This window comes from Garra rufa, chromosome 25, assembly GCF_049309525.1.
Source record: "Garra rufa chromosome 25, GarRuf1.0, whole genome shotgun sequence".
Taxonomy (NCBI): domain Eukaryota; kingdom Metazoa; phylum Chordata; class Actinopteri; order Cypriniformes; family Cyprinidae; genus Garra; species Garra rufa.
Genome location: NC_133385.1, coordinates 17,011,449 through 17,037,002, shown reverse-complemented (window position 1 = coordinate 17,037,002; position 25,554 = coordinate 17,011,449). Strand labels below are relative to the sequence as shown.

General features: G+C 33.0%; 1 protein-coding gene across 1 annotated transcript in view; it reads left to right on the top strand.

Annotated features, from left to right (window-relative positions):
* The window catches only part of nav2b (neuron navigator 2b), a 106,165-nt gene that overhangs the window by 22,650 nt on the left and 57,961 nt on the right, over positions 1 to 25,554 (top strand). The window contains exons 10-12 of the mRNA XM_073831366.1: positions 2,620 to 2,731; positions 5,393 to 5,743; positions 18,795 to 18,917. Coding sequence (XP_073687467.1) covers positions 2,620 to 2,731; positions 5,393 to 5,743; positions 18,795 to 18,917 — 586 coding nt within the window. The remainder of the gene's footprint in view (positions 1 to 2,619; positions 2,732 to 5,392; positions 5,744 to 18,794; positions 18,918 to 25,554) is intronic.

The window sequence follows — 25,554 nt, the reverse complement described above, 5'->3', positions numbered from 1 at the left end:
GTCAAGGAGTTGCCAAGGCCTATCAGCGTGTGTGTGTGTGTGTGTGTGTGTGTGTGTGTGTGTGTGTGTGTGTCTGAGTGAGTGTGTGTGTGTCCTTTCTCAGTCTGTCAGAACTTTGTGTAGAGAGAAAAACTCTTCTCCACAGGGGAAGTTCCCTGGGCTGGTGTAGACATGAGAGCTGTATTCTAATTTCCCCTCTCTTTTCCATGGAGGAAAGGAAAAGGCAGGACTACAGTCACAGAGCTTCTTTCACGAATCAATCGGCACATTCTCTGGGAAAACAACTCAGAATGTGTCAGACAGACCATTTATCCATCCTAATAGAAGCGTAGAAGAGTCAGGGACACGTTGCCACCAGAAAGAAAAAAAAAGCTCAGGACATTAATAGCTCTGTGAAGTCGTTTTCTGCAACCAAGACAAAAATCTGCACCACTGGAAGAAGTCCTAAATGAATCGTCTTCTCAATGGACCAAGCAAGAAGTCTTTGTCAGTTGGCATCTCCTCTCAAAACAGGAGGAACTAGAGAGGGTTCCTATGAGGACACCTCAGACAACTGCTCCAGTCTCAGGAGGAAGGACAGGTTTGGGGGTGTAGACAGTTCCGGAGGACCTCCAGCATCTTCTAAATGGCTCGCTAGACACACTCAAGCAAAGGTTTTGAATGAAGGGGAAGTTAACACATTTAGCTCTGTATATCAGCTACATTTGAGCCAACACTCTTGTGTGTGGGATGGAATTGCTTGTGTTAATGAGGAGATCCTTCTAACCATGTTGGATATGTTTGAGAAGCATGAAAGTAAGTAGATATGTGTGTTGGACAATTCATTCTGTTGTAAATAGCTGCAGAGAAGTATTTAGCACATCTTTTTGGTCGTTTTTTTGAAAAAGACAGTAGTGAGACGAGGAATGGACTAGAGACCTGCAATCCCGCGGGACCCACCGCAACAGAGTGCGGCGCGGGACAAAACTTGATGGGCAAGTGCGGGTGCGGATAAGTTAAAATCCACTCACTGCTCAAAAGTATTGAACAGTGCTGAATATTGGGTGCTTTCAAATTACAACACTCAAAGTGTAGACATGTATGAAAGATTAATTGTGCATAATATCCATTGTGTTATAAGAGCTTTATGAGATCGTTTATGTACTGAGATGTCAGCTTTAAAGGAGCTTTGTTTGTTTGCATTCTGCCGTGGATGCACGCAGTAGCATATGTTTGCTTTTTTGTTAAGAATAACAGTGGTTTGTGAATGTTGATGCTTAGCCTAAGTAACAAATATTTTATCCAGAGCGTTTATGCTGGGGTCTAGTGGAACTTATGAGATGTTACAGAACTGTTTCATGTAAATGCAATCGATGTACTGAAAAAAATCTATATAGGTTAATTTTATGCGGGCGGGGCGGGACACAATCTTGCGGGAGCGGGACTGAAAAATCCGTCCCGCGCAGGTCTCTAGAATAGACCTGCATCTTTTATATTTGCATGTCTGTGAACAGTTAAGTCACATCTCTGCAGTTCTTTTCTTAACAAAGTCTTGCCATCTTTTCAGTTACAGTTGAAGTCAAAAGTTTACATACACCTTGCAGAATCTGCAAAATGTTCATTGTTTTACCAAAATAAAAGGAATTATACAAAATGCACGTTATTTTTTATTTAGGCCCCACAAATTATTTGGTTTTACAGCATTTTTGTGTATTTAAACCCTTTCCAACATTGACTGTATGATTTTGAGATCTATCTTTTCACACTGAGGACAACTGAGGGACTCATATGCAACTATTACAGAAGGTTCAAATGCTCACTGCTGCTTCAGAAGGAAACAAAAATGCATTATGAGCCAGGGGTGTAAACTTTTGAACAGAGTGAAGATGTGTACATTTTTCTTATTTTGCTTAAATATCTTTTTTTTTTTTCATTTAGTACTGCCCTTCAGAAGCTACAGAAGATACTTACATGTTTCCCAGAAGACAAAATAAGTTAAATTAACCCTGATCTTCAAATTCCAAAAGTTTTCTGTTTTTATATAAAATATTTTATATAGTTTGTTTGTTTTTACTCAAGTAGCGCCTGGCGAACAAAGATTTAGCATTAGCCTCAGTGAGCAGTTTTGAAAGAGGTCGTTTGTGGTTTTTACAGCCTCCAGGAATGTTCTGTACCATGGCACTTGTTCTTTAACACGTTTTACATCATGTGCGAGTGTTTGTGTTTGTGTGTGAGTGTTTGCTCTGTACCTTCTGAGCCCCTTGTGGACCCCTCATGATCAGTAAACAGCCGTTAATCCGAGCGGCCAAATCCCCGCTCAACTATGGCATACACTGAGTGTTTATTTTTCAGCAATGGTTGGCTAACGTTTCGTACGTTAACAGTGGTGCAAGAAAACAAAAAGCTCTTTTATAGAATGCTAGGAGATTTAAATTCACAAGCAAAAGGGGCAGAGTTAAAGCTGTGATGCTAATACAGAGTTTGGAGTTGCTTCATTTACATTATCCCATGATTCCCAGGGTTTTGGCTGCTTTTTTGAAGCATTTTAGGTGTGTGAATATGTGTGTTCGGACATGCCTTAGAGTTACAGTAGCAGTTGTTTGCAGACTGTGGTGATGTTGATGAGTTTGGTTTCTTCAGGTGAGGACTCTGAAACCAAGAGACAACGTACTGTGAAAAACATCGCTGATCTGAGGCAAAACTTGGAAGAAACCATGTCTAGTCTGCGGGGGACAGCTCACTTCAGTCACAGGTAAGAACATTGTAATGATTTTATATTTGCAGTTGTGGTCAAAAGTTTACTTTCTCTTTTTAGAATCTGCAAAATGTTAATTATTTTACTAAAATAAGAGGAATCATACTAAATGCATGTTATTGTTCATTTAATACTGACCTGAATTAGATATTTCACATAAAAGATGTTTAGATATAGTATAGATATAGAGAAAATAATAGTTGAATTTATAAAAATGACCCAGGTTCAAAAGTTTGCATCCCTTTGATTCTAATAATGTGTTCTTTTGTTTAGTGATATATGTTCATGAGTTTGTCTTGAACAATTAAACTACCCACAAATTCTTTGGTTTTCCAGCATTTTTGTGTATTTTAACCCTTTCCAACAATGACTGTATGATTTTGAGATCCATCTTTTCACCCTGAGGACAACTGAGGGACACATATGCAACTATTACAGAAGGTTCAAATGGTCACAGATGCTTCAGGAGGAAAAAAGATGCATTTAAAGCTGGGGGGTGAAACTTTTTGAATTTGAAGATCAGGGTAAATTTAACTTATTATGTCTTCTGGGAAACATAAAGTATCTTCTGTAGCTTCTGAAGGGCAGTACTAAATGAAAAAATATCATATTTAGACAAAATAAGAAAAATGTACATGTTTCCATTCTATTCAAAAGTTTTCACCCCTGGCTCTTAAAGCATCATTTTTCGTTCTGGAGCATCAGTGAGTGTTTGAACCTTCTGTAATAGTTGCATATGAGTCCCTCAGTTGTCCTCAGTGTGAAAAAAAATGGATCTCAAAATCATAGTCATTGTTGAAAAGGGGTAAAACACAAAAATGCTGGAAAACCAAATAATTTGTGGGACCTAGAGGATTTTTCTGAAAAACAGCGGACAGTTTAACTGTTCAGGACAAACAAGGGACTCATAAACAACTATCACTAAATAAAAAAAACAGCTGTGGATCATTCAGGTAACAATACAGTATTAAGAATAAAGGGATGTAAGCTTTTGAAACGGGTAATTTTTATAGTCAAAATAAGTTTTTCTGGTAATAAATCCAAAGGAGTCCCGCTAGTGGTAGCTGCTTCTTACTGCACCTTCTCTGTTGTCAGTTCATGGTCAGACTCTAAATGACTTCAGTTCAGTCGGGTTGAAGTACAACATGACATTAATTATGACTGGGCACAGAGATCACAGCACAGTTCAGAAAGCACCCCATTGTTCCCGGGTGTGTGAACCCTTTTATCTCTGGGGGTTTGCGAACTGTTAAACTCTAAATGGCTTTGAGGAAGACAGTTTGATTGGCATTAGGAGCTGATTTGGGGGGTGCCCGGGTTTTGTCTTTGCTGTGATCAGTTTGATGCGTGTCTCGGCTTTCCAGGGCACAAAAGCTGGCCGTGAAATCGGCCGGGGGCCACCTACTGCCTGCTAATGCGGGATAAAAAGCTTGTTTTAATATTCCAATGAAACCCTGTGCTGACAGGATGCAAAATTTGCCAGAAACCCAGTGATGCTTTTACTTTTTGTTTGCTTTAAGATAAATCTTTGGTTTTCTTAAAGGGATAGTTTTATAAAAATGAAAATTATTCCATGATTTACTCACCCTCAGGCCATTCTTGGTGTATATGACTTTATTCTTTCAGATGAATACAGTCAGAGTTATATTTAAAAATGTCCTGGCTCTTCCAAGCTTTTGAGATTTTGAAGTCCAATAAAGTGTATCCATCTATCTTAAAAAGTACTCCACACAGATAAAGGCCTTCTGAAGCGAATCAATGCATTTGTGTAAGAAAAATATTTAAAACTTTATAAACCGTAATCTCTAGCTTCCATTAACTATCATACGGGAACCAAGTTTTGTTTACAGCAAAGGAAAATCTCCCCTTGGCTTATATCAAAATCCTTTAACATTTCTCTTTACAAATTCTTGTTTTGTACTTCTAATTCTTGACTGGTGTTTTTTTTTTTTTTTTTTTTTTGGTCTCTCCTCTGCGCTTTCGTTTTTGTCACTTTTCACCAGAGCTTATATTTTTGTAGGTTTTTTTTGTACAAAAATGCATTGATTTTCTTCAGAAGGCCTTTATTAACCTTTTGGAGTTGTGTGGAGTACTTTTATGATGGATGGATGCACTTTATTAGACTTCAAAATCTCAACACCTATTCACTGCCATTATAAAACTTGGAAGAGCCAAGACATTTTTTTATTTTTTACTCCGATTGTATTCATCTGAAAGAAGTCATACACCTAGGATGGCTTGAGGGTGAGTAAATCATGGGGTAATTTTTTATTTTTGGGTGAACTATCCCTTTAAATTCATATGTCACTTTCTTTACTGATTGTAATAAAATAATAAAACAAAGACAAAGATGAATAAAAAGTAAAGATGTTAAGAAAGACCAGCTTTTATGGGAGAAAATGTTTCTTAAAGCTATTTGTATATGTACATTTTAAATTAAAAAATAATAATTTTTCACTGAATTAAAGAGAATGAGGATGAACTCCAAAAATCGTCCACATAACTATGAGATATACAGCAAAAGTTTTACTTTTATGCATTACATTTTCAGTATTTTCTGTATCAAAAGTGATATCTATAGTTCACATCATTCGAATCCTAGTTGTCCACGTCATCATTAAATTCTCATGTCTTTTCTGTATGACTCTCATTTGCCAGCACTCTTGAGACGACTTTTGACAGCACCATAACTACAGAGATCAATGGGAGGGCTTTGCTTGCCCTCAGTTCCCGCCCAGCTTCTGCATTGCCATGGCGAATGGGCTCATCCAGCCCACGTCTTCAAGCTGGCGATGCCCCCTCTTCAGGAAACGCATTCGTACAGCATGGCAGTAGCTGTGGGCGGCACACAAACAGGCATCAGAGCTGCATGCACAATGGTGTCCTCTGCGGCCTTGAACTTTCAGAGAAGGTGGAGGAGCTGGAGGGCGTCGCGATGGAAACGGCGGGGTACATGAGTGATGGAGACGTCCTGGGCAAGAGCATGAAGATAGATACTGTCACTAGTGGGTGAGTGTGGTTTGATGGTATGCATAACTTTTGATAGACGATATTCATCTTCAAAACAAAACAGTTTTGTAATAGTTAAAGTAGTAGTTAACCTCTAAAAAGAAGAAATTCAAAATAAAACAATTTTAAAAGGCATGATACATAAATCATATATATATATATACATAGTGAAAGAGGAAATAAATAAATATATATGAATACACTGCTGTTCAATACTTTGGAATCAGTCAGATTTGTAATGTTTTTTTACAAAAAAACATTACAGAAGTCTTTTCTGCTCATCAAGGCTGCATTTATTTGATCAAAAATACAGAAAAAAACTGTAATATTGTGAAATGTTATTACAGTATAAAATAATGGTTTCTATTTTAATATACTTTATAAATATTATTTATTCCTGTGATGCAAAGCTGAATTTTCATCAGCCATTACGCCAGTCTTTAGTCACATGATCCTTCAGAAATCATTCTAATATGCTAATTTATTAAAAATGTTGAAAACAGTTGTGCTGCCAAATATTTTTTTGGCACCTGTGATACTATTTTCAGTATTCTGAGAACAGCATTTATTCAAAATAGAAATCTCAAAACTGGACTTCTTAACTCACAATTGCGAGTTTATATCTCACAATTCTGAGAAAAAAGTCAGAAGTTTGAGATACAAACTTCCAACTGCAATAAAAAAAATAAAAAAAAATTCTTGCAATTCTGACTTTATATCTAGCAATTCTGACTTTATAACTCGTGATTGTGTGTATTTTAGTGGTGGGCCGTTATCGGCGTTAACGTGAAACTCTTATCGCGCGATAAAAAAAAATATCGCCGTTAATCTATTCTCAAATTTGGGTTGGGAGCTGGGTCTAAACTACGCAAGCTATGATGACTTTCACCTTGATAGTTTAACGCGGATGTATACCGAAGACTGTAGAATATGGTCGCGCGTTTAAGTCTCCTCCGCCAAAACACAGACGGGATCTCGTCGTCCTCCATTCATAAAAACCGAATCTACTATAGCGAAATGCCACGTAAATTCGTTGTTTTTTGGATTCATAAATCAAATGTTGGTCAGTCACTTAATTCAAATCGCGATATGGACTAGTGTATGTGAAAACTGCGAGAAATGCAAAAAGACCGTTTTAATATGAATCCGATATGTTCCGTTTGCCTAGCTGTATGTATGCATTGCGGAGACGAGCTTTTACTACACGCATACTGAAACACACGTGACGCTCCCGCTAATTTTTGGCATTTTCATCTCACATAAACAGATAAACTCAATCTCCCAAACTGCTGTGAGTGTCACTTTTACCATTTCATTTTTATGAAAACTAGCATCATATCATACTGTATGACACAGAAACTTCACGGCAACCTGTCAAAATAAAAGTATGGTGTAACATGTAATGGGCTGGGTAGGTGTTGACGTTAAAAAAACACAATCTAATAGGTAGAAAAAATAATTTCATTGTTAGTTAGTTAGTAAACACAAGTACATCTAATTGAACATAATTTACTTTCATCAACAAATTATCATAGAACAGCTTTATGAGCTTTATGATCCATTCTCAAAGACTTTAAGTCATTATTTGGGTAGCACACATATTCTGAATGCTTTCAGCAGAATTCAAATTAGCCATTTTAATCTAGATTAATCTAGATTAATTCCAAGATTAATCTAGATTAAAAAAATTAATCTATGCCCACCCCTAGTGTATATCTTACAGTTCTGAGAAAAAAAGTCTGAATTGCGAGTTTATATGACGCAATTCTGAGAAACAAGTCAGAATTGCGAGATACTCACATTTACAAGAAATAAAAAAATATAAACAAATTTTCTCGCAATTGAGAGTTTATATCCCGCAATTCTGACTATTTATCTAGCAATTCTGACTTTATAACTCGCGATTGTGTGTATATCTTACAGTTCTGAGAAAAAAAGTCAGAATTGCGCGTTTACATGACGCAATTCTGAGAAAAAAGTCAAAAAATGTAAAAAAAAAAAATCAGAGTTGTAAGATAAAAAGTCGCAATTACCTTTTTTATTTTTTAGTGGCAGAAACTGGCTTTTATAAATAAACACAGCCTTAATAAGCATAAGAAACTTCTTTAAATAACAAAAAAAAATGTGTATATACTGTAAGAAGTGATTCAGGTGTCATGCAGGTAAGAATGCATTTATCTCTATCTGCCTCTGGGTGGCGCTCTTTTGCTAGTCCTTTTTACTTGGTTATTTTAAGTAAGTTGCTTCCAAACATCTCACAAATGCTATTATAACCAATTTTTCTTTTTTTTAACCATTCTTTGGTTAAGAAGACTTCATGTAAGCTTTCATGTTCACTATAACAATTCACCAAAAAGCTTTTTGGTAAGCAAAATTTTGATGGTAGTTACACAGATGTCTAAGTTACATTTCTAACAAGTTATAATGTCCATTTTGCACTGTATATCAAAAGATGCAGTATTAGTGTGTGTGTGTGTAGCACAGTGGCTCGACGTGCCCTGCGCTGAATTCCTACAGTGTCCCATGAGTGGCTAGCCACAGCTTTTTAGCATGTAATCATGTAACGCCGATCCAGCTTTCTTTATTCCCTTCACTCTTTCATTGTGTCGTTCGCTAGGAGCTCTGCCAGTTTTACTTGCATGCTCAAAGTCCCGGTACACTGGTGTGGTTTGTGGCAGCGTGCAAATTACAGTATGTGTGGATGAACTCTTGGCCTTGTTTTGGACCATACAATTACAACCCAAGCTTGCTTGCTTCTGTATGCAGCTGTAAGCACCTTCTGACAAAAATGTGTACATTAGTGTCTCGCTATAGTACTACACAATATCCCCAATAGCTCTTGTATGGCATGTTAGCAGTTGTTTTGTTCATATGTCTGTTATCAGCTGTTCATTTGGCTGTCTGTCAGTAGAACATGAAAACGCAACATGTAGCCTGTGGTAAAAAGACGAGAGTCAGGGGTCATGGGAAATATTCATGGTTAAATCCTGAGAGAGGGTGAATGTAGGAATATTTGTGGCACGAAGAGAAAGACGGTACTTGAATTTACCTCGAAGACATGCATTTAGCTGACTTTCATGGAAAAGTCGGCGACCTTTTGACCCCGTGGACGAGATATGAGGTTACATCCAAATTTGGAAATGCGACTAGATGCTCAAACGCAGCACGTGTAGCGATGTACACACAGGGTCGTGCATAATCTTTCCCTAGTCCTGTTCAAACAGGAATCAGACAGACACCTTTTATTGGATTCTCATATTCCTTCTTCTCAGTGCTGAATTCCAGTAGAGTGATTCTGTCACCGCAAGAAAATCTTTGCGAGACATTTGATCATAGTTGGAAAGCTTTTAAGCCCAATTACTGAGACCATATATGGATGGATTTTGAAACGCAGTCAACGTTGGGTACTTGCAGCAAATTCTGTTGCTAAAACTTGATGCTTTGGTTTGGATTAGTGTCTTTTTACGAGCTTATCTTTGTACCACCTTTTAAATAATCGGATAAAGACCGCATAAAAGTATTTCACAATATTTGTGGGAGATTATGTAGCATGAATATCGATTTTATTCATTGAGTATCGTATTTGTATGTATCAGTCTTATTTTATCGTATTATTTTATTTGGTTATTGTTTTATTTTGTTCACTTTTAATTTAAGTGATACAGAATATTTTGTGAGCGATGCTCGGACGGGTACTGATTTTATCCACTGAGATTTTATTAAAGTGTTCTATTTTGTTATTTTGTTTTATGTGTATTTAATAACTTTGAAATTAAAAAATAATAATTTAATATAACTTAAAAAGGCATGTGGGATGGGAACCGAGTTTATATATTAATATTTGTTTGAAATGTAGATGATATAAAAAATTATACAATTAAGTAATCGTATTTATTTATTGTTTAGCTTTTAACTAAGTAAATAATATGTTTTATTTTTTTATTTTGTTTTGCTTTTTGATTTCATTTTAATTGGATTATTTAATTTTGTTTTATTTGTTTTATTTTATTTCATTTCATTTTAATTTGTTTTAATTTATTTTGTTTTGTTTTATTTAACTGTATTTTATTTTATCTTATTTTATGTTTTATTTAATACAATTTTTATTTTACTGTAATTTATTTAATAGTTTTGCTTTATTTTATTTTTGTTTTGCTTTATTGTTTTTTATTTTATTATTTTATTTTATTTCGTTTTTAATTTAATTTTTTTTCGTTATTGTTTTATTAACAATACTGTTTTATTTTTTGTTTTATTTTGTTTTATTTGACTGTATTTTGTTCTGTTTTATTTTATTATTTTGTTTTGGTGTTATAGTGTTTTATTTTTTTGTTTTATTTTAATTTATTTAGTTTTATTTTATTTTACTGTATTTTATTTTATCTTATTTTTCTGTTTTATTTTATTTTAATTTAATTTTACTGTAATTTATTTTATTATTTTACTTTGTTTAATTTTTATTTTTTATTTTGTTATTTCATTGTTTTGTTTTAGTGTTACTGTTTTAATTTTTGTTTTATTTTATTTTACTGTTTTGTTTTATGATTTTGTTTCGTTTTGTTTCATTGTGTTTTGTTTTATTTTTTCATTTTAATTATTTTTATTTTTATTTTGTTTTTAGTGTTACTGTGGTTTTTTTTCTTTTTCTTTTTTCTTTTACTTTATTTTACTGTTATGTTTTATTTTTTGTTTTATTGTATTTTATTTTTTATTTTTATTTTTTTTTAATTTGTTTTATTTTACTTTACTGTATTTTATTTTATTTTTTGTGTTGTTATTATTATTTATTATTTATTTTTTTATTTTTTTATTCCTGACTATTTTTATTATTTTCCTTTGCATATTCAGTCTTGGCTATGTAAACAGAGAGACTAGAGAGATATAGAAGATTATTAAATTTTGTTGAAAGATTAAAAAATAAATATTTTTTCTTTAGCTTTTTTCTCCAGCTTTAAAATAACATGTACTCATAAACATCATTTTTTTTTTATTATTATTTAATTTTACATTGTCTATCTGTGAGTCTGTCCAGACTGATGTTGATTGACCTGCAGTGGGTGACCAGGTCAGGGCAAATGAATAACCTCCTTGGGTCAGAGTGTTTGACTGGTTGAACTAATGTTAACAAGTTTTGTTGCTCAGTAACTAATGTTAAACAGAAGCCGTTGTTCTCAGTAACACACCTGTCAGGAAACTAAAGAACAGGAAATATTGTCCAGTCATAACATTAAAACACAGACACTATTCATAGATAACCTCTACAAAAAGTACAATGCTGGTACTATAGTTCAATGATGTTATCAGATGGTGGTGCTTTGATGCAGACCATGGTATTGTTTATTTACCAAATTCATGTATCATGGCAAGACAGTTGCCACAGGCTACAGAGAATATATGTTAAAATAAAGTAACTTATAATTTTACTCAGTCAGTTTAATCAGTATGTTAAATGTCACGTGAATCCACTAAACAATAAGATTTACAATGAATAAAATAAAGCTGTTTGATATGCTCTACTAGTTGCTAAACCTTTGATGATTAAGCAATCATAGGATTGTGAAATACATATCTACTGACTTCTGATCTTCCTGCTCTGAATCACACTTGATGATTCATGTACAATTTAATTACCTGACGTGAATTACTTAAATCATTAGTGTGGCGTGTGCTGTTTGGAAATTTCCCACCTGCCCAGCAGGTTAGTCAGCCGCCCAGATGATGAAACGCTGTCACCTGATTGCTTCACAGCAGGAAATGAGAGATTAAGCTAAAGGATGTGTGTCTGTTAAAACATCTTGAGAATCTGTCATCGCCATCTACAAACTTAACAACCAAAACTAACTCACTCCCATTATGATCAACAAAGTGCTTAAGTGGTAATGTTACTGTATGTAAACATTTATTAGATTATATTAGAATAAACAGGATGAAAACATTCTGTTTAAACACACGCATACACACACACACACACACACACACACACATACATGTTCGTGAACTCTAAATTGCTGATTATTAATAGTTAGTAAGGTAGTTGTTAAGTTTAGGTTTAAGGTAGGATTAAGGGATCTAGAACATGATCATGCAGAAGAGGGCAATAATATGTGTGGTATAAGTACTAATTAACAGCCAAAATGCTAGTAATATGCATGCTAATAAGCATGCTAATAGTTAGATTCAAACTTATATTTTTATTTTAATCATGTAAACATTTAACAGGACCAAACATGTTATTTTTCTGTTAAATCTAATTATGAATATTTTAAAATAGTTTAGATACTACCACATAATTTATAGTCAAAATCTATTTTATTTTATTTTTTTATTTTTTTGCCTGGACATTTATTTACTTTCAGTGAATTTTACACCTCTTTACAGTAAAAAATAAAAAATAAATAAAGAAAAAGTCATTGCATGATGACTAACATGTAATTATGTAGTATTAGTAATTATTAGTAATGTTATAATTAGTGCATTTGTTCATAATTCATCATGTGACCTTTTGTACCACAAAAAAATTCTTATAAATTAAAGCAAAAATATATTATATTAATAATTATTTATTAAAATGATGAATAATATCAATTGAAATTATTGTACATAAAAAATGAGTATAGTTATTATAATAATAATTATTATAAACATTTCCAATGGATTTCTATGGAAGCCAGTTTCCGCCACAGAATATATCTTTTTTAAAGAAGATTGTTGTGACTTTTTTATCTCACAATTCTGAATATTTGAGAAATGGGTTTAGAATTGCAAGATACAAACTCACAGTTTTGCCTTTTTTTCTTAGAATTGTATCATATAAACTCACAATTGCGAGTTTGTATCTCACAATTCTGACTTATTTTTATTATTTTCAGAATTGTGAAGTGAAGTCAGAATTGCGTGATATAAACTCGCAATTGCGAACTCGCAATTCTGATTATTTTCTTAGAATCGCTGAGATATAAACTCACAATTGTGAGAAATTAAGTTCGAATTATAAGATAAAAATTCGCAATTTCGAATTTTTTTCTTTAAAATATGAGTTTGTATCTTGTTATTGACTTTTTTCACAATTCTGACTTTTTTTAGAATTACATGATATAAAACTCGCAGGTGTGAGTTGCAACGTCAGAATTGCGAGATTTACAAACTCATTCATTTATGAGGAAAAAACAACTTTAATCTCGTAATTGCGAGTTATAAAGTCAGAATTGGTATAAAATGATTTGATATAAACTCGCAATTCTGATTTTTTTCTCAGAATTTTGATATGAACTCGCTATTCTGACTTTTTTTCTCAGAATCGCGTGATTATAAAGTTATTCTAAAGTCAGTTATGAGTTATAAAGTCAGAATTGAGGGATATAAACTCAAAATTTTGACTTTTTTTCTTAGAATTATGTGATACAAACTCACAATTGTGAGAAAATTGAGGGATATAAACTCAAAATTTTGACTTTTTTTCTTAGAATTATGTGATACAAACTCACAATTGTGAGAAATTAAGTCAGAATTGTGTGATACAAACTCACATTTGCGAGAAAAAAGTGAGATATAAGCTCGTAATTGCGAATTCTGAATTTTTTTCTTAGAAATGCATGATATAAATTAGGGCTGTCGCGATAACCGCAATATCGCAATACCGCGCTATTGACGTGCATAACCGCAGAGGAATGCAACAACCGCAGCAACCGCGATATTGGCCTGTTTTCTTTTTTCCTATGGATTTGCCCTTCTCACTTAATGCCTGTGTGCTGAATATTAAATTAGTACTAAGTTAGTAATGATAACATAATGTGTTTATTATGAGGCTCAGTAGATATGCACTTAACAAGCCTAAACAGACAGCGAATGAGAGAGAGATCGACTGAGCTTGTGCGATTACCTGCGTCTGTCTTTCAGATCGAGTCAGGTATGTATGTGAAACTAGCTTGTCATGTCCAAGGAAAGTGAAATCTCTGTCTTAACATCGATACTCTGCTGGTCAGCTGAGCCTTTAAAAGTGGCGATTAAAGTTGAAATGATTTTAACATCGTGTTTCATTACGTCTCTCTTTGAATAAATAAGCGTTTTTGAACGTATAGTTGAATGAACGGATTAAAGACAAGATAGTCTCTTGCCTCCATCTTGTGGCGTATCAATGAAACTGCACTGACTGACAGCTCGCCTAAAACACGCAGGTGAAATACTGACAGAAAGTCTCTCGTCCAGTCAGACTCGAGGGTGCGCGCTAACTGTAATATACACGAAGATTTCAGATGCAAAGCCTCTAAGTATGTCTGACATTTTTCTTCAAAATTTGCATTTCTTTCTGGCTAGGTTTCTATGTAAGTACTGTTTACTTCACTTCATATATCAACGCGATTTGGTTTCGGTTTAATGATTTCTGAATATGACCTTACATTGTAACAGCCTACACACAATTATATGGCGGTAATACCGCATACCGGCTACTGAGCCACTCAAAATTACCGCAAGGGAAATTCCTTAACCGCGACAGCCCTAATATAAATCACAGTTGCGAGAAATTAAGTCAGAATTGTGAGATAAAAACCAGTGGCGGCTACTGGTCTGTCAAATAGGGGAAGCTCATTTTCGGCCTACATCATAAAATTGTCTATTTATTTAAAAGTAAATTCTGCCCTACGTTCCTTTTCAAGAAAATGGTCTGTGACCCTGTCGTACCAACTAGCCTACTATATGAATGAATGAATGAACGATCTAAAAAAAAAAAAAAAACTCTGTAAAAGTGAAACAAGGAATGTGGTGTATAATTGTGTGAAATGTATGATGAAAATCAAGCAATTTCGCCAAGCAAATATAAAGAAATAGGTTGCAGCAGTTTTTATTTCGACTGAACTTGAGAAATCCACGATGGGACTGAGCGCGAATAGCTTCAGTGATTCCTTATAGTACAAAATCGCTGTCAGTCAAAAGGAGATGGAATCTTTCGACAGACCCTCCAATCATCACGCAGAAGCTCAGCGTCCAGGCCAGCCCACTCCTCATTCACCCCCAGAGACGCTGAGCGTCCGTGGGCGGGACATAATCGCAGCGTTTATCCAATGACCGTCTAGTTTCAAAGCACTGAAAAAAAACGTTCAAAGCAGCCCCATTGAAGTCAATGGACGCTGGGCTTCAATGGGGAAATGCACTGTGACGGTGACGCTACGGGAATGTATGAGAAGAAAATCAAGTCAGCAGACCTGCTATGTCTAACTGATTCTGAACGAACTCGTCTTTGAGATGAACGTTTTCTAACGCATTTTTAGTCAATAAAATATTAATACAATAGTACGTAATTTGACCATTAATTTTGTGACATTATAGGGGAAGCTGAGCTTCCCTTGCAGTCTTAAAGAAATCGCCACTGATAAAAACTGACAAGTTTGCCTTTTTTCTCAGAATTGCGTGATATAAACTTACAATTGCGAGTTTATATCTCGCAATTCTGACTTATTTTTATTATTTTCAGAATTGTGAGATATAAACTTGCAATTCTGAGAAACAAAGTCAAAATTGCATCATATAAACTCGCAATTGCGAGTTATAAAGTCAGAATTAAGATATAAACTCGCAATTCTGACTTTTTTATTAGAGCCGCTTTAATTTCTTTCTCACAAATGCAAGTTTGTATCTTGTAATTGGCAGAATCACGCTATTCTGAAAAAAAGAGAATTCTGACATTTAAACCTGCAATTGCGAGAAAAAAGAAATGGGCTTTTATAGATTTCAGGCAACCTGATTTTTTTTTTTTTTTATTACTGCAATAAGATGTTATTCAGTATTATTGTGATGTAGTTCTCTCGTGCAAGAGATGCACCTGTTATATGGAAAAAATCATATTAACCTGAAACATCAAGCTTATCCGGAATAGGATCAGCCTGTTATCAGCGCTGCTCTCTCCCTGCAGTAGTTTTAAGTGTTTGGTTCATATTGCTTGTTGCCAGAGGGCAAATGACTGTCCTTTGAGAACCTGTTTAGAACATCCACTTAAACGGCTCAACTGAGTAAACACCCATCCACCTAGTGCCTCAGGTTAAGACACACTGTCCCACACAGCTCACCTGTCCACTTCTGCCTGCAGTCCAACCCACAATTGCTCTTATTTTCTCTCTCTCTCCTCTCTTCTCAATGCAGTGTGTCTTTAAGGATATTAAGAACACGGCTAGGTACTTACAGTACGATCACAAATACATAAACGCACACCTTAGCAGTCAAAAGACACGGTCATGTGAAACCAACCAGACTTTCTTGACAGTCACAGTACTAGCTTGTGACCTTTGGTGAGGTGAGTGAATATTTTTGACTTGCATGCTGGCTTAGGTATTGGTGGTGTTAAATTAAAAGAGGCACTATAGGGGGGTGTTCCAAAAAACAAGTTTACCAAATAAGGCTTATTTGGTAAACTTGTTTTATGGAACACCCCCTAGGTCTAGTTTATAGCTGCTGTAGGTTAATTTTAAAGGTTTTGAATTGGGGTTGATTTCAACTAGCGAATAGTTTGTAAAGTTCACGTTGATTGTATAAGTTATACTATGCAGGTTTCATTTGGAACTTCTTATCAAACTTAATTGTTTGGGAATAATGTTTTTTGTTGTTGTTGTTTTTGTTTTTAGGACTCTTCGATTAATAGAAAGATTCAAAGATCAGCATTTATCTGAAATAAAAAAACTTTTGTAACATTGTACACTATACCATTCAAAAGCTTGGAGTCAGTATATGTGACCCTGGACCACAAAACCAGTCATAAGGTTAAATTTGACAAAACTGAGATTTATACATCATATGAAAGCTCAATAAATAAGCTTTCTATTGATGTATGGTTTGTTAGGATAGGACAATATTTGTCGAGATACATCTATTTGAAATCAGAAATCTGAGGATGCAAAAAAATAAAAAAGACTGAGAAAATCACCTTTAAAGTTGTCCAAATTAGGTTCTTAACAATGCATATTACAAATCAAAAATTACATTTTGATATGTTTACAGTAGGAATTTTACAAAAAATCTTCATGGAACATGAACTTTACTTAATTTCTTAATGATTTTTGGCATAAAAGAAAAATCAATAATTTTGACCCATGCAATGTATTTTTGGCTATTGCTACAAATATACCCCAGCGACTTAAGACTGGTTTTGGGGTCCAGGGTCACATATATTTAAGAAATTATAGACATTATTACTTTTATTTAGCAAGAATACTTTAAATTGATCAAAACTGATGATAAAGATATTTATAATGTTACAAAAGATTTCTATTTCAGATAAATGTCTTAGTTCTGAATTTTCTATTCATCAAAGAAACCTGAAAAAAATTCTACTCAGCTGTTTTCAACATAGTAATAATAATAATAAATGTTTTTTGATCAGCAAATTAGAATATTAGAATGATTTCTGAAAGATCATGTGACTAGAGTAATGAATTCACGTTGTATTTTGTAAAAAATATTTTAAAATTGTACTGTTTTTGCTGTACTTTGGGTTAAATAAATGCAGGCTTGGTGAGCAGAAGAGACTAATAATTGAGATTAATAATTGTTATTTATAATAATTTACTTTTGTAATACAGAAGTTCACACGATGAATCATGAACAAATGCACTAAATAAAACAATTACTAATCATTACTAATACTTTTTTTTTTGGATTGTAAAGAGGTCAATGTTAATTTCAAGATCAGCATTTATCTGAAATAAAAAAAGAATCCTTCTTCAGAACTTTCTATTCATCAAAGAAACCTGAAAAAATTCTACTCCGCTGTTTTCAACATAATAATATTAATAATAATAAATGTTTTTTTGAGGAAATCAGAATATTAGAATTATTTCTGAAAGATCATAATTTTTTCACCATATATTAATATATTTAAACAAGAAATACTATACTATACTATATTTTATATGGCATGTAATGAAGCAACCAAAAATTATATTTAGGGGGGGATAAAATTGCAATATATATATATATATATATATATATATATATATATATATATATACACACACACACACATATATATATATATATATATATATATATATATATATATATATATATATATATATATATTGCAATTTTATCCCCCCCTAAATATAATTTTTGGTTGCTTCATTACATATATATATGTTTGTATTTATAACCATTTTAATTAATAATATATATGTTTTTGTTTTATTTATAATATTTTACTTTTGTGGTACAGAAGGCCACACGATGAATTATGAACAAATGCACTAATTAAAACCATTACTAATCATTACTAATACTATTTAATTAAATGTCATTCTTGATGCAAGTTTTTTCTTTTCTTTTTTTTGATTGTAAAGAGGTCAATGTTAGTTTCATTGAAAGTAAATTAAATGTCCAGGTAAAAATTTGATTTTAATCATAAATTATGTGGTAGAAAAATGACTAATTCTAAACTAAATGTTTACATGAGTAAAAAAAAAATGGTAACACTTTAGTTAAGCAACCAATTCTCACTATTTACTAGTTTCTTATTAGCATGCGTATTACTAGCATTTATATTAGATATTTATATAAGTTAATATATTTATACAAGAAAAATACTTTATTTATATGGCATGTTATGAAGTGACCAAAAACAATAGGTTTAGGGTGGCTAAAAATGACAAAAAAAAAAAAAGTGTGTGTGTGTGTCTGTATATATACACAAAATAAACAGTCTTTCCTGCTAAGATCTTCTCTACTTAGGTAGAAAAACAGGTTTTTCTTGTGGGCTGATTTCTCGAGACACTGACAAACATTTGTCTTGACTATGTTTGTAGAGACAATTGAATTCATTTGTTGTGACCATGAACGTGCAGACACAACATACCCTGAAAGGAGCTGGACAATAAAAGATCATAGATCATCAAACGGCAGCACCATGTAAAATATTTTTCTTTTGTTAATGCGTCTCGCCACATATTTAACTAGCGTTTCACAAGACAGCTTCTTTATGCTCCATTTAGAGATAAGACACCGCATTAGACTTGCAATTGTATCTTGTCTGTATCTTGTGTGCTAAACTAGCATTTGTATGTGTCTGCAGATACATGACGGACGGAGGTCTCAACCTGTACTCCCGAAGAGTTAACCGGGTTTCGGATGGAATGAACAGCGTGAGAGGGACTATTCACCATTTTAATCCTAAGAGTCAAGATGACACTGATAGGTAGGACTTAACCTTTCACCTTTGCGTTACCTGCACTAACTCACCCTGCAGACTCTCATTTTTTCATGTTTCCTTTTTCTGATGTTGATCGCCACAGAATGTTTGGTAGTCAAACCGGAGGGTTTTAGATGGGCAACAGAGTTGCTTTTGTTTCCTCACAAAGGAAGAGAGTGGTCATTGTCTTCGTCAGTGCCAAAGGCAACAGCTAATGGATCGGTTTAGACATACATCCACTTCTTTATGCGTGTGTTCTCACATTCGGTGTGCCTTTCTGCAGGCCCTGCGGCTGTTTAACGTCCCACATCCCTCACCGTTTACGCCGTTCCTTCTTAAACGCAACAGCAATCTGTGTGAACATGTAAAACCGCCTGTGTTTTTACTAAACACACTCTGAACTGACAGCAGTTGCCATATTTATGATTAAAAATGTCTGATGAGCTGTGACTCATTGGTTAAGAATAGAAAGATGTCTGAAATATCAGCTTGAAGAGGAAAAGACAAATGTAGAGGTAGAAAACAAATACATTAGGGAGGATTTGAAAGAAATGGGCTAAGAAATGAAAGTGAAAAGGCAGTGGGTGGGGAGCTAAGTTGATGTTGCAAGAATGTGCTACTGGAATGATTGATGGAAGGATTGGAGCTGAAAGAAACCTCAGAAACAAGAAAAAAGACTGATTTTTGTCTTTTTCCCAGTGTATTTGCAAGAGTTTTTGTGAGGGATCTTTATAAGCTGCCCATTGATGTCATTGTTTACTCACCTACATGTTTTTCCAAACCTGTATGACTTTCTTTATTGTGTTATGTAGAATATAGAAGAAAATGTTTGAAAAATGTCCATAGAATGAAAGTCTATGGGGTCCAATGTTATCATTGATTTTTAATTATAACTGATCCTTTATAAACAGATGCATATACCATCATTACCAACCTCGTAGCTCATTGTAGATGAGCTATGTGGTTGGTAATTGATGGTATATGCTTTTGTTGAAGCCATCATCTTAAATAATAATGTTTAACAGTGGAATTCTTAGTAAAAAACTACATTTCCCATGATTCTGCAGAGAATCTCCACCAATCAGAGAATTGCGACAAAAGTAGTCCTTTCAGTGAAGCTTTAGTAAAGTGTTCCAGTGCTCTCAAACTACTTAATATTTGTATCTATATTAGTGTTAATTTTGTTAATTAAAACTATGACAAAAAATGTTCGTTGGTGAGATTTTTTTCCCATTGCTTAAATAAGGCGATGATGACAACAAGGTCAATAAGCGATAATTGTGACTATATCAACATGCAATATCGTGCATGATAAAAGACAAGTCTAAAATGGAAGAATGAAAATGGAAAAACTACATTTCCCATGATTCTGCAGAAAATCTCCCCCAATCAGAAAATCGTGACAAAAGTAGTCTTTTCAAGAAAGTGCTGTGAACGCTTTCAAACTGCTTAGTATTTGTATCTATATTAGTGTTAATTCTGTTAATGACAACTATGGCGAAAAATGTTAGTTGACGACTGACGAGTTTTTTTTTTTTTTTTTCCAATAACTAAAACGAGACAATGGCGAGATGACAATAAGGTCAAAAAACAATAATTGAGACTATATCAATATATCATTGACGATAAAAGACGACACTAAAATGTGTTTTAAAAAATAAAAACTATACCAAAATCTCTTTATTTTTGTCAGAACTAAATATTATTGTGGACTGCTGTACATGCCTCTACTATGCAAGCTTTAATGTGTGTGGTTGCCAGATATCAAAAGTTAAATCCCCAAATCAGAGCTTCTCTGTTGAAAGAATACATTTTCTGCCCAGTGTTTTGGTTAATTTTTGCAATCTGGTAACGTGCTACTGTGAGTTATGAGGTTGATAATTGATGTTATATGTTGAAGCCATCAGCCCACATCATTTCAACTTATTTTTAAAAAAAGTCATATTTAACAGTAGAATTCCTATCGAAAAACTACATTTCCCATGATTCTGCATAGAATCTCCACCAATCAGACAATCATGACAAAAGTAGTAATTTCAGTGAAACACTGTGAATGAAGTAAATGATTTTCCCTCGATCTCAAACTACTTAATATTTGTATCAATATTGGTGTTAATTTCTTTATTGAAAACTATGACGAAAATATTTCGCGGACAAGCTTTTTCTCATGACTAAAACAAGACGATGAGGTGACAATAAGGTCAATATACAATAAATGTGACTAAATCAACACGCAATATCATTGACGATAAAAGACGAAACTAAAATGTATTTAAAAAAATAAAAACTATACCAAAATCTCTTTTATTTTCGTTAATAAAGTGATTGAGTTTCCAATGCTATCAAACTACTTAATATTTGTATCCAGGGCCTAAAACTAACTTTTTGCCACACCTGCTAATGGCTGGTGACATGAGAAAAATCACCGGCTCTAGAAACTCTGTAAAAACAGGCAGTTACTTTAATTATATGCATTTATGGTGTAATTACTACATTTTCAAGTCAGTCCATGTTCATATTTAGTGCAAACAATGAGCTGTCACTTTAATTCAGAGCGTCCAGCACAGCAAACGTATAAACAATACTATGCATTCCATACTATCCATGATATACTATCCTATACTATATGCATACTATCCATCCATACTATCCATGATAGTAGTAATTTTCAATAATATTTACAAAATTGAATACTACCATTCACACCGTTTCTGGAACGCACTGCCGGACCGCAACCGTGTTCAGCGTAAACGCTCAAATCCGTTAACGTGAGCGCGGAAAAAATATGCTTTTTTTTTACCCAGAGTTTTGCATTGTTTTTGCAACCTGGCAACCATGGTACTGTGAGCTATGAGGCTGGTAATTGATGTTATGACTGCTTTTGTTGCAATCATATATATATGCAAGTATCTTTACATAGAGAGCAAATGGTTGGTTGCCAGATTGCAAAAATGAACCAAATACCAGGCAGAAAATGTATCCTTTTAAAAGAGAAGCTCTGATTTGAGATTTGAACTCTTGATATCTGGCAACAGCACACATGAAACCTCGCATAGTAGAGACACGTACAGCAGTCCACAATAATATTTTGTCTCCTTTTTTCAACAAAAATAAATAAATAATTTTGGTATCGTTTAGATTTTTAAAAACACATTTCAGTCTTATCTTTTATTGTCAACAACATTGCATGTTGATATAGTCACAATTATGATTTATTGACCTTACTGTCGTCTTGTTTTAGTCGTGAGAAAAAAGCTTGTCAACAAAAAATTGTGGACTGCTCAGTACATGCCTACTATGCAAGCTTTCAAGGGTGCGGTTGCCAGATTTCAAAGGGTTAAAATCCCCAAACGAGAGCATCTCTGTTAAAAGGATACATTTTTTGATAAGGTTGACTAAATGGGATGATATCTAAAAGGTACATTTTACACAGGGCTAAGACTAATTTAGAAGATTATTATTTATTTCTTTTTTGACAATTTTTTTTATTATTTAAATCAAAGTTTTTAATGTTGTGGTTCACCTCATAGCTGGCATTAATGGCTTTCCACTCAAAAACAACCTCTACGGGAAAAATGAATGGGAAAAATACTTCCGTAACCAAGGTGACAAAAAAAGCGGTTTGGAACAACATGAGGGTGAGGGTACTTTTTTGGTTGGCTATATCTTTAAATGTTGCTTTCAAAAGTGAACTCTGACAGTCCTGTCCTGCAAAGTGGACCAGACTTAGTCTGTAATTAAAAGTCTGATTCTTCAAGACTAAACTTGCCCTGTCCTTGATGAAGTCAGTGCAGAACATCTCACAGATAAAATGGCAGTCGATCAAAATGTTGGCTGAAAATAACGAAAGCCAGACAGATGACCTACAGACAAGCCCTGTAAGATCCACTGTTCTCCAAATAAGGTCATTTTCTTGAGCCCAGCCAGGTGTTTGTGCAGGATTCTGTGCCCAGTACCTGTCAAGATATCGTCTTAGTGCCCAGATTGATACAGGTGAAGGAGGGATGATCTAAGACCTTGTGAAATGTAGCTGGAGGGCAGGAATGGCGAGAATCCAATGGGAATTCCTTTCCTGTCTTCTTTCTTACTGGAAATGCTTGATGTCATGTATAATTTAGTGGATTCTTTCTGCAACAGCAGCTGGTGGAAGAAAGAATTAGGTTTTTTCTCTCACGTTATTTTGACTTGCTTTGTCATCAAATCTGCCAAAACAAAGTCCGGGTCGATGAAGAAAGATGAGGCGGTGCGAACTTTAGCGGTGCATCCTTCTGAGAGCCGATTAAATTCCATCATGAAGGGAGCCATGCTGATTTTGGAGTCGGATAGTGTGGATGCTGTAGAAGATTATTTTGATTCATTTGTGCTGTACTGTAAATTTGGTCAAGACTCCTGTTATCAGAACATAAGCCAAACTCTCTGTATTATTTTAGATGAAGCTTCAAGGTATATCTTGTTTTGCTTTAGCTATGTTTGTCTTTTATGTAATCGTAAAATTTTTAATTTAATTTAACTGATATTTAGATTTTTCAATTCCAATTTTTGTAATTAAAAAATGTATTTTATAAACATAATAAATTATAAATTATATTTAATTTTTATGTATTTGTTATTAAAAGTATTTAGTATTTAGTATTTTAGTATTTAATTAAAAAAAAAGAATTTTATATATATATATATATATATATATATATATATATATATATATATATATATAGTTTCATTCAAAAATTGTAAATACGTTATACATATATACCAATATTTTATTTTTATGTATGTATTTATTTATTTGTTTGTTTTTGTTTTAATTATTTGTTTACTTCAAAATTGTAAAATACATTTATTTATTAAAAGGTTATTTATTTTTATTTTATTAATTTAATGTAATTTTACTATATTTGTTTTTAAAAGTAATTTTTAAGTCATTTTAATGTGTAATACTTAATAAATACATAATACATACATATATTATGTATTTATTAAGAAGGTTATTTTAAATTTATAAATTTTGTTGAATTTTATTAAATTTTACTAAATTTGTTATTAAAAGTATTTAGTAATTTTAATACTTGAGATGTATATTCTATTTAATTTTATTATATTTTGATATATTTGTTATTTAAAAAGTATTTAGTCATTTTAATTATAAAATTCAATTGTTTTAAATACATTTATTTATTAATTTTATAAAATTTTAATGTCCTTTTTATTTAAAGTATTGTCATTTTAATTATATATATATATATATATATATATATATATATATATATATATATATATAAACATACAGATATTTTCTTTATTTCTTTATTTAAAATTTCAAAATAAATGTATTAAAGTTATTTATTTTTATTTTATTAATTTAATTTAATTGTATTTATATTTTAATATATTTGTTTTTTTTAAGTAGTTAGTCATTTTAATGATAAAATTCAAGTTTTAAATACATTAATTTATTTAAAATGTTATTTTTTTAATTTTATAAAATTTTAATGTATTTGTTATTAAAGTAAGGTAAATGTATTTATTAAAAAGGTTATTTATTATTTTAGTTTTGTTACATATTTAAATGGATATTTAATCATCATTACCATAAGTTTTACATTTAGGTTACCTTTTCTGCCATTTAATACTCACTTTAAATTAATCTTAAACACAAAAACTTAAATAACACTGTGAAGTTTAATCTTAAGCAAATCTCAACATGAATGTTTTTTATATTTACTTTTTAAATGCCTAGTTTAAAAGTTTATTAAGCATTTTGTTTTTAATTTATTTAGAAAAAAATTAATTGTGTAAATGTAACTGTCATTGCTTAGCTTTTTTCCCACATAACTGGTGCCTTTTGGAGTCTATTATGTTTTTCTACTTGCATATATACATATTGTATATGTCAAACTTTTTTTTTTGCAGTAAAGGAAATAGGACCTCCTCCTTTTAATATAATTTTGCATAGAAATACAGACACACCCTGAGAAATTACAGTCATCTCAATCATGTGGTGTCTGAATCCCCGTGTAGTTTCCTGTCGGTAAAGGGATGTCCGTTTTTCAGGTCCGTGATGACTGCTACATTGTGTTTGACTGTGTAATTTGGCCGCGGCAGTTCAAACACGGCTCTGAAACGTGATCGGGGCGTCTCGCCCTGAAGAAAGGGGCTTAGGGACCAAGTCTGGACTGAAAGCAGAGACCTGGTCAAATCCACACCCACACACAGAGGAAATGTGCCATATTGCACTCTCACATCTGTGGGTCAGTGGGTTTCGGTCCTTCATTTCAATGCATATGAATGCCTTTGGTGTGAGGCATTCAGTCAGATCAGTTTACATTACTGTACCTCGAAGACTTCTGTATGTAAATGACCGGTATGTTATGATTGTCTAACCTCTGTCTATCAGCGTACTTCACACTTTAGTTCATCAGGGTGGGCTTAGTTGCTAAATGCTGAATAAAATTTGTAAACAGCGGCAGTCATGTTAATTGTGTCACGGTTGTGATGTCAAACTAGGGCTGGGTGATATAGCTGAAAATGTATTATAGTGCAATATATATTTCAGTCTTTTGACAGTATTATAAATATATTTTGATATTTATGTATTTGATGTGAAATCTTTTTTTTTTTTTTTAAAGCCACAAAGAAAATTGTA